General features: G+C 41.6%; 1 protein-coding gene across 1 annotated transcript; it reads left to right on the top strand.

Annotated features, from left to right (window-relative positions):
* The first annotated feature begins 239 nt into the window (after nt 1–239).
* On the top strand, nt 240–9,249 carry LOC135712725 (calpain-A-like). Its single transcript, XM_065235753.1, has 4 exons — nt 240–417; nt 5,237–5,339; nt 7,323–7,903; nt 7,963–9,249. Exons 1-4 carry the CDS (start codon nt 337–339, stop codon nt 9,223–9,225), a joined length of 2,028 nt encoding a protein of 675 aa, XP_065091825.1. The 5' UTR covers nt 240–336; the 3' UTR covers nt 9,226–9,249.
* The last annotated feature ends 1,927 nt before the right edge of the window (nt 9,250–11,176 follow it).

The raw sequence follows: 11,176 nt of genomic DNA, 5'->3' as shown, positions 1-11,176 counted from the left end.
ATCGAAATGAGCCAGAAATGTTTTGTTTTGGGTGATAAGCTTCTCCTCAAGGGATACTACACATGAATATTTAAACGCGCAATACCTACAAACTCAAAGCGATATGGTGGGTGACTCAGGTTGAGTCACTGATGGAGGTAGGTATGGATTACTGCGCTGTGATTCGTCGTTCCGTTTTGTTGTGAATCGTTTGTTGAATAACAAACAGCTATCAGTCGCGAGGTAGTTAGGCAGTCGCTTGATGTTCAGTTAGAATTATAATGGCGTAGAGGCAACCGGAATAATTTTGCCATTCGTGTTCATGTCAAATGGTTAAGTTTCTCACAAATAAATAATATGGAAACTAAAAGTGCAACTGCTGGGTCCGGTGAACCAGAATCAAACCGATTCTTGATAGTAGATTTCACTGATGATGATGTAAGTCAATCAACTTGTAATCATTGAGCCTGTACAAATAAATCAATTCATAAAAAAATCAACTTGTAATAATAAGGAATATATCGAAATTAAACTTCGATTGACATATCTTCATAGTGTTGAACTCAATCAGTCAAAACAATATATATTAATTACAGTGTGCATATTATAATAAATTATCATGACGAGCAATGCACAGTAGTCCAGGATGGGGATTTAGCAAGCCAAGGTTCGTAGTGCTTGGAAGATCGAAGTAGGCCGCACTGCGAAAAAGACGTGTTTTTGTTTTGATGCGTCGTTTTCGCTCTTACAATAATAATTATATATGTTAATCTACAAAATTGAAATTGAAAGCACAGAAGTGGTATTAAACAGAGTTTCAAGTGGTAATTATCAAACTCCATGTGCCTCTAGTGTTTGTCGCAGTGATCAGTGATATGAGTTGAATGTAAAATCAAGTTCTTCCTATTCCATAGTATGCTGTGCCGTTTGTTCTAACAGTGGAAACAAATTGGGTTCTTTAAGGGTATTGAGGTAAATGCATATTCGTAATCTGCATTAACAGTGGAACCCAAACCCAAAATTTCATCAATTTTGGTACACTGGAACTATTTTAAATAAGTACGATAACATTTGCAAAAATCACCTTATTAGCGCCCCTCGGTGTCACTTTATATGAGAGCGAACTGTCAGTTTGTTAGTTTAGTGTCAAACAGTGAAGTTATTATTTTGTTTTCAGTCTTGATTTAAAAATTACGATGAAAGTGTGTGGGTTCGAAAAAAATATAGGTGTGCTCAGAAAACGAAGCTCTTTCAGATGATGTATAAAAACTGATACATTTTTCAAAATTAATGAACCCAATTGACAAAACCGCGTCTAAATTGAATATTTTGGCTGTCAAACGGTTTCTGTCAACATGTTGCACATATTCTTAAAGGAATAACTGCTGAATCGAGTGGTGGTGGTCTCATTGGCCGGAGACTTTTGCCTGTCAAGATAGAGGACCGAGATCAACCCGAGCTCCCGGTAAAGTAGACATAGTTTTGCATCTTACTTTACGTATATTACTGGAAATTGATAGTACTAAGTATATATGGTGTAACGACACCATATACGCCCTCAGGGAACCTCGAATGGTTCAAAGGAGGAACCGTAACGACTAATAAAGAGGCAACATTTTAAAAATTGTCCTAGATCCTAGCGGTTTTTTTTTTTTTTTCTATGTCGTTCAGAATCATGAGCTCAAAGCGTATGTAACATGGAATAATGCTTTGGAACGTTCAGCAAAGATTATTTACCATCCAAATAATTATTTCTGTTTATTCATAAAAATTGCAACTAGGTATAATTTTATTGCTAAATACGTGCCAGTATCAAAGAAGGCTTATTGCATATTAATATATCTTCGGAATGTACGTGTATGAACAGGCATTCTTAAAATGGGTCATTGGATTTACAGTAGAGCTGTCACCAACACACAACACACACCAAAATTTAATTTTTCTATAAAGAAGCATGATCCTTCGACTGTGACTTTTGAGCAATTTGACAACTCTTTGGTGATTTCCAACAAATCGTTAATTTTTGCTTAACTTTTCAGTTAACGTTGTTAGCTGATTTTCAGTAAAGCATAGTTTTGCTAATCTTTATCCAGCAATCCATTTAGCTGAAATTCAATTCCAAAATTTGGTGTGTAAATACACCAAAAACAAAACTTTTGCTAAGGATTAAACTGAAACTCTTTATTTTTTGGACCCCGGGAGATTATCCGCCGTCCCAGAAGGGGACGTGCCTAGACCCCTAGCTGCTGGTCTAAGCCTGTCGGCAGCCACTGGGGTGTCCAAAGGCCTCTTTTGTTCCCGGGTCCCAGGATTTGTCGGCGAGGGGGAATTTTCGGTGTAAGCTGTCCTAAATATCGCAATGAATTAATTTACCTTGGTGATGTTTATTGGGTGGATCTATCGGTTCTAGTGTGCGAGTCGGCGTGGACTGTCCCGATGGAGGAGTGGAACAGCCAGAGAGCAGTGGCCGGATGGCGGTGGCCGGATGGCGGTGGCCGGATGGCGGTGGCCGGATGGCGGTGGCCGGATGGCGGTGGCCGGATGGCGGTGGCCGGATGGCGGTGGCCGGATGGCGGTGGCCGGATGGCGGTGGCCGGATGGCGGTGGCCGGATGGCGGTGGCCGGATGGCGGTGGCCGGATGGCGGTGGCCGGATGGCGGTGGCCGGATGGCGGTGGCCGGATGGCGGTGGCCGGATGGCGGTGGCCGGATGGCGGTGGCCGGATGGCGGTGGCCGGATGGCGGTGGCCGGATGGCGGTGGCCGGATGGCGGTGGCCGGATGGCGGTGGCCGGATTGTGGTTGCCAGATTGTGGTGACCGGATTTCGGCGGCCAGATTGCAGCGGCCGGATTGCGACGGCCAGATTGCGACGGCCGGATTGCGGTTGCCGGATGGCGGTGGCCGGATTGCGGTGGCCGGATTGCGGTTACCGGAGTGCGGTTGCCGGATTGCGGTTGCCGGATTGTAGTTACAGGATTTCGGCGGCCGGATTTCGGCGGCCGGATTGCGATGGCCGAAGGGTGATAGCCGAAGCGCGATGGCCAAATCTCGATGGCCGGATAGGGTTGGCTAGATGGCGTCGGCCAGATGATGACGGCCGGATCCTGATCGGTTAAGTCCTCTAACACCGTGATCGACGCACTTTCTCCTCTTTTCCGGGTACGTTTTTTTCCCAGTCTCTCAACACTCCTCGTGTAATTCCAACTATCTCGTACCACAGTCAGCAACACACTCTCTATCCTCACTCTCTCTCGGCCGAAACATCTCTCACCTCCTCATCGACTCTCAGCTTCACCGTAGCTAGTTTCCGTCTCTCACTACGCTATGACAGTTCGGTGGTGGTTCAGTGGACAGTGGTCGCTTCGCCCATGCAGCAAAACACCTCCATCATCGCCCTACCTTATCGGTCACTTTAGAAGTGACTTTATGGAGCTATCTCTCTTCACAACACTGACTCTACTCTTACACCAATTGAATCCAATGGTACCAACCGGTAACAAAACTAGTTTAATACAAACATTTTGAAGAAAACGTTGAAAAACAACAAGTTTGAATATCTCGTAAAAAACAACAAATCGTAAGCTGAGATTTTTAGAAAAAAAAACAATACTTAGTGATCACAATATTAAAATTCAGAGAGGTCTCATCATCATCAGTGAAAAAAGAAAGTTTTTAGAAATTTTGAATTTTGGTAGAACAACTTTTCAAGAGTTGTTGGCATTGGACTAAGACTTTGATGATGATGATATGGAACTATCACTCATTGTAGCAAGACTCCTGTCAGTAGCTGTGGGCTGTTCTCGCTGTTCGACTTGTTCAAGCTTAATAACCGCTTATTGTACTCAGGCTGTGTTCCGTTTGGTAAATTTTCACTTAAATTTGACAGATGGAAAATGTTCAAATAAATCTGCTATTGTACCAGACTTATTTCTGACCGACCAGAATTTTGACAAACACCTTCTCGGAAATCGGAAGATCAAAAACAGAGGGATTTTCGAACATTATAATTTATTTTCGCCCACCTGCATCTACGGGATGATTGAGAATCTCCTTCCAACAGAAGAATCATACAACCGTGGGAGAAGAGCCCACTCTCTATTCATGAAATGTTAAAGACAGGGAGTTCCCACTCTCCCCATCAATTGGGCTTCAATTGGGTGCGCTGGTAATTCCTCCCCTTACCAGCATTTATTGGTTCTGTAACCCTGGTGAAGGGTGACAATTATTAACCACCCTTTAAACGTGTTTGCCATGAGCATGTGTCTCGTCTGTCATGATTTGTTTTTATTTTGGTCGCACGCAATGTGAGGTGATTGAGAGGTGGAGAAAGTACTATCAACAATCAATACGAAACTAACGATTTTAAATTGGCTCACTACTTGACTAGCCTATTGGTCCCAAGCAAACGATTAACGTATCCCATTCTAGTCGAAATTCTAGTACTACTCAATGTTTGTTTTGATTCGCTATGAAAGTTTGACAGATAAAATGAGGGGTTATTGGTTTTTCCTATGCTTCGAGGGGTGAATCGATTAGCTTGGGACCGAAGAGAGTACCAGAGCTGAGCCAAAAAGTTGAGCACGTTATTTCGGGACCTTCTAGTCTTAGAGTTACCTCTATGGTACTATCATAGAGGCAACTCTAAGACCAGAAGGTCCCGATGAAACGAGCTCAACTTTTTGGCTCAGCTCTGGTACTATCTTCGGTCCCAAGCTAATCGATTCACCCCTCGAAACATAGGAAAATCCACTAACCCCTCATTTTATCTGTCAAACTTTCATAGCAAATCAAAACAAACATTGTGTAGTACTGGAATTCATACTAGAATGGGATAAGTTAGTCGATTCGCTTGGGACCAATAGGCTAGTCAAGTAGTGTGCCAATTTAAAATCTTTAGTTTCGTATTGATTGTTGATGGTACTATCATAGAGGTAACTCTAAGACTAGTTGATCCCGAAGAAACGTGCTCAACTTTTTGGCTCAGCTCTGGTACTATCTTCGGTTCCAAGCTAATCGATGCACCCCTCAAAACATAGGAAAATCCACGAACTCCTCATTTTATCTGTCAAACTTTCATAGCGAATCAAAACAAACATAGTGTAGTACTAGAATTTCGACAAGAATGGGGTACGTTAATCGATTTGCTTGTGACCAATAGGCTAGTCAAGTAGTGAGCCAATTTAAAATCGTTAGTTTCCAACCGGTGATAAAACATCGTCTCTGGCAGATACTAAATATACACTAAACACAATTGCAGATCGCCTACAAATCCAACAGTGTTCAGCAGAACCCCGACGCACAGGACTACTACCTTCTGCAGCAACATCTCCATTCAGAGAAGCTCCTCTTCGAAGACCCTGCACAGTGGTTCCTGGCCGGTCAAAACCTCAAACATCAAAGTTGGTATTTTTTTTATTTCAATATTTTTTTATCATTTTTACATGTTTAGAGTATCTTAAATTGAATGATTTGTGCAGTTCTGTTGATTAAATATTTTTTTATGGCTGTTATAGTGTAGCTATATCACAAATTTTTGAAAAAAAATCGTTATGTTTCTTGATACTGTTTTGCTCAAATATAGCAAAAAATTATGTGTTTATCAACTTGGTTGCTTCAGAAGAAATGTTCCTCGGCTTATTTCACGTCAAATGGATGGAAAAAAAGAGTGTCTACACTGTTTTTAGTGACAGTTTCAAATAAAAATTTAGCAAAAATGTACTTTTTTTACATTTAGACTAAGCAAAACATATGACGGACACATCCGCCCACTATCCTATAGTAACCAAAAGATAGCTAGAAAAGTTAGCTTTCAGATAGGCTTTAATAAGTTTTGCGATTTTTTGCGAAAGATGTTGAAATTAGGAATAACAAGTAAAGTGTTCTTTCGAAAATATCCGTTTCTAAGTTATATAACCTGCGGTGCATACGGTAGCAAGCTTCACAATGCCTTTTTCAGGGGACATCAACACGCACACACATACACACACGCACCATATATCTAACTCTTATGGTTCATGAGTTATAATTTTTTTAAACAAGCCTTTTATAGCCTTTTCTCTAAGGAACGTACACATATGCAGTATTGGTTTGTTTACAATCTTTTGCTGCCAGCTGCTCTAACAATTCCAGTCGAAAGAATTGTCAAAAACTGTTTTGCAACGCTTTTACAAAGCTCCAATCTTCTCTAGTGAGAGTGAGTATTGTCGGCAACCAGTTTTTCTTCGGCAACCATTCCATTTGAACTGCATGTAAATCTGCTGTTCTATTACCGGCAACTCGAAATCAGCTACAATTTGTAGTGCGTGTGTTTCATTTCAAGAAAACCTTGCTAGATTGCTTTTTCTCAGTGGTAAAAATATAGTCAAATTGAAGCTGAAAGCATAAAGAATCGTTTGCATGCATTCAGCGAAGTGTTTTCGTGAGAAAATCCAGTGAAAATAGTATTTCAATTTGGGCTGCCGAAAATATCCTGGCATGCCGAAGCCGTCATTTCCCCTAACATAAGAACCTTTTATGACGCATATTTTTGCTAAGGTGTTATCTCTTTTATTTGAAAAGTTATGGCTAGTTTTTGTTGAAAAATATTACTTTTTTTTTAAATTAAATTAAATGCTTTAAACATAAAAAGCTCTTCGAGTTTTTTTTACCAAAAATGAAGAAAAGACGATGTTTTCAATGAAGTTTAATGTTTGAAAATCGATTTGCCCCATATTGAGATATTGACAATTGAAAAGAGCCATTTTTTCGAAGAAAATAGCCTTTAACTAGTTGCTTGAGCAAAAATATGCGTCATCAAAAGTTCTTAATTAATAAGAATAATGTTTTACGAGAAATTAACGCATGAAAAGATATTCAAAGAAAACCGATTTTAGGGGCCACCCTAACCTGTTTGTTTAAAAAAATCATAACTTATTAACCATAAGAGATAAAAATGTTGTGTCTTGAACAAAGTTGCTTTGAATTGAATGTTCTACAACTGTTTAGAACACTGCTTTGGTCTATCTCAAATAATAAAAAAGTTTGTATTTTAAATTCACCTATTTTATGGACCACCCTAATTTTACGAACATAAAAAGATTGAACAAAAAATATGAAGCAACTTTCCCTAAGAAACCATACACCTAAAACTGACGGTTTGGGCGCAAACATTTTTGTCTTCCTATATACGGCTTTGGGACCATTTTGCATTGGTTTTGGTTCTACTATACTCCTTTTTGTGACGTCTTGATTGTCAAGTTTTCTTCGTACTGCTAATAAACATTTATTTCAACTGTTTTTTGCCTATTTGCAACAATTTTGAGGTTTTGGCCAACTTTTGTTCTAAGGGGAACCACTGTGCCCTGACTTCCCCGCTTCAATCCACACCGTACTGGGACATGAATCTACGGTAAAGACAAACATCCAATGGGTACGTCCATTGGAAATCAACCCCCGACCAAAGTTTTTCGTTGAGGAACCATCCGAATTCTGCGTAGAGAAGCGATCCGTTCTGCATGGCTTCCTTTCAGCAGCAATGATCAGTCTTACAACCAATGACCGAGCATTTCGTCGAACCGTTCCGACGGATAACTCCTTCGATGAGGAACGCTATACCGGAATGTTTCACTTTCGTTTCTGGCAGTACGGTAGATGGGTAGACGTGGTGATCGACGATCGGCTTCCGACCATGGATGGAAAACTGATATTCATAAGACCGACCCAGCAGAACGAATTCTGGTTCGCTCTGTTGGAGAAGGCATATGCGAAGCTTCGTGGATCGTTCGGTGCAATAGTTTCCAGTACGGTCACTGAAGCCATGCAGGACTTCACCGGAGGCATCACCGAACGGTACTATCTAGGCGATGCGGTATTGGTGACGGACAGTAGCTACGAAACGATCAACCGTAAGCTGAGCAAGGGATCTATCATGGCTGCAATCAAAGTGGTGAGATGGTTGAAAAGAACCCCAGGTTAACATTTTAATCTATTGCATCCTACTTTCAGCGCAACTACCAAGGATCGGAAAAACAATCGCAATATACATATTCTATTATGAAGACAGCCATAATCGAAAGCAGGCTGATCTGTTTGCAAACGCCACTGGAGGAGCTAATCGAGATCTATTCTCTACGAAACGATGGAACAGCTGACTGTTTTAGGAAATCCTGGATACGGTTTGATGAATTTGTTCGGCTCTACAATCGAGTGGAGATTTGTAACGTGCTCCCCGATTCCATGGGAAATCCCAGCGGTGACGAATGTAGCTGGCAATTATCATGCATACAAGGAGGATGGATCGCGGAGTCTACGGCAGGTGGTCCAAAGGATGACGCAAACTCATTCTGGAAGAATCCTCAATACATAGTTCACCTGGTTCAACCCGATCAGGTTGATAGCTCCGGCATGTGTCATCTAACAATCTCATTGATCCAGAAACCTAGAAAAGGAGTTAATCTTCCGATCAGTTTTGTCGTCTATCGAATATCAGAGAACGATTTCCGTTCCAAGCCCGTACCGATGACGTTTTCCAAGAAAAAAGAACCTACAGTGGTAGCATACCCAACCTTTTCCACCGTACGTGAGGTCACCAGCCGAGTGAAAACCTTACCCGGCGTTCTACTCATAGTTCCGTGCACTCAACAACGAAACTTAGAAGGTGAATTCTTCTTGAGAATCTACTCTAGACCCCGCCGTAAAACAAACGAAAATTTCAAGGAAAATACTCCTTCCATGAACGAAAAATGCTGGCACTCGGTGGTACGAATGTTCTACAGTCTGGCTGATACCAAGGCATCGATTGATCATACCGCGTTAGCGTCCATATTGATTGCACATTTTTTCGACATGAAATCCGAATTCAAACAACGGAAAGGACCCTGGAAAAGTTTAACGCGAAAGCGCACTCCCTCGGCGGTTGTGGCAAATCCTTCAACCAATGATTGTCATCGAGAGGTTATCGAACAACTTGCTCAGCATCTAATTTCCCGGCTTGAACTTGGTCCCCCGGAACGGCTGAACTACGCTCAATTCAAGCGAATCGTTCATGATGTCCAACAGTGGAAAGAGATGTTCGATTTGTACGACTTGGACCGAACCGGTCACGTGAAGAGGAAAAATTTGATCAAGTCATTGAAAAGCTCGCTTGGTGAAGATAATAAACAACATACTGTCAGCGCTCTCTTACGGGTCGTGGAGAAAAGTCAAGTAGACAAAATCACTTTTGAGGAGTTTGTTTCATTTCTTCTGGAAAGTCAACCGTTAGGATAACATTAATTAAATCATTCAAGGATAGGATTTGCAATTTATCAATCAACTGGAAAGAAAATCCACGACACAGGTAATCTTCTCTCAAAGAACTTTCCGCACGGCTCATGGATTCTCAGACTCATTTTTATTCAGTTCCGGTCGAACGTTCAAATTTTCTCAACAGCATTGCGGCACTGTACGAAAATCATTTGAAGCGTCCTCTTTCCACCCAATCTGCCATAAAGCTCTATTTTCATATCAAAATTCCAACAATATTTGAATTATTTGTTAATAAAACTTACTTTCAATTTTCCACTTAATCCTCGTCGCTAGAATATAGAGTTTAACCAACGATATTTAATTAACAAGATATCCCACTAATCAAGTCCTCGAACAAGGCAATTGGATGCACCATCCTTATGCGATCGCAGTGCCATCTGGTGAGTGCACATTGAATCTGTTGGGAGTCCCCCGCCAACTGCACCACCATGGGGTGGGCTCAATAAATGTCAGCATGACATATGCCAGCGTGGACGTTGATACACGGCGAATGAGAACGACCCAAATTTGAGTTTAGTTCACTCATAATCGCCAAAAGTGCAGGAACTCAGCAATGAGTAAATTTGTGGAAAACCTAAAAAATCTGCCAGAAAATGAGGAAATTGACGAAAATTTTATTCAGTCACGGAGTAGTACCAATAGACTGAGTGAATCCAATCTTTACTTTTCTCAAATTTAGGATTTTTTCCCTGGAAAATCCTAGAAAATCCTGGGAAAACATGAGGCAAATTTACTCATCGCTGAGTTCCTGCATTTTATTTCTTATTTCTGAGATAACTAAACTCAAATTTGGGTTCTCATTCGCCATGATATCACCTTGAAAGATATCGGCGCCGGTGGTTAGCGTGATTACCTCTCACCCCAGCAGGCCTGGTTCCAATCTCAGTCGGCGCCACCGGCATGTTCTAAGGCATAACATCTCTGATCACGCCTTCCTTCGGGAAGTAAAGCCGTTGGTCGCCGATTGAGTTGATGGGTCGATTGGTAGGGTCCAGGTATGGGAGCTGCCTCCCTGGCGTCGGTAGCATTGGAGCTCAGTACGGAAAACAAATCTCACGTCACTTTTCAATAGGTCCTATCTACATTGATCGATTCTCTTCATCGACACTCTCTTTCGTAAATAACTCGGCTTCACAAATGTTTCCTGCCGTCTTCGTCGAATTAGATGCTAGATTGTTACTTCTTCCCTCGATTCGTGGCGATTCTAAGTTGATCAAGGTTGATCAAAACAATTTGTACCCCTGCTTCCAGTTTGAAGACATGAGCATTTTGTGTGATCGTTGGTTCTGAATATGGACAAACAGGCAGATGAATTCTATTCCTACTCTTTACTGTAATAAGCTGGGTGGCCCTGAAAAGAGCCGTTTCGTTGCCAAAGTTGGTGATGATTTAACCTCCGAAACCAAACAGAGTGCGTCTCTGTCACTTCAAAACGTAGATGACATCGATGGCCGCTTACGCTTGGCGTGTTTAGTGTAGGTGACAGCATCACGGATCTCATTTTTCAGGAACACGTTCAGCACACCTCGTAAATCAGACCGGAGATACGTCAGACACCGCCACGGCGAGCCAGACGACGGATGGTAGTTATCTCGAAGAATTTGCTTTTGGTTCTGAATGTGGCGATGAGTGTGCAAAATATTACGCAATTCCATCGTCCCTATTCGCACGTGCCCGAAGATCGGAGGCGAATGCCACATTGCCACTTCGACTTGTTTCGTCTACTTACTACTCTCTGACGACTGTGCTGGGGAAGCAGCATATGCATGTAGGTAATTGGTGGATTTGTTAGTTAATTCGACGCTTTTGGACAATGCTTGACATTTACCAGTTTTTCAATAGCTTCTTGTTAAAAATCAACATTCGTAGCCATATTTCTGATCGATTGGTGATAAAATTATTTAAATTGGAC

Source organism: Ochlerotatus camptorhynchus, unplaced genomic scaffold (genome assembly GCF_037179485.1).
Source record: "Ochlerotatus camptorhynchus isolate MF236.1 unplaced genomic scaffold, CSIRO-AGI_Acam_v1.1 ptg000503l, whole genome shotgun sequence".
In the NCBI taxonomy this organism is placed as follows: Eukaryota; Metazoa; Arthropoda; class Insecta; order Diptera; family Culicidae; genus Ochlerotatus; species Ochlerotatus camptorhynchus.
The sequence above is the reverse complement of the archived record's forward strand: the minus strand, read 5'-3'. Positions and strand labels throughout refer to the sequence as shown.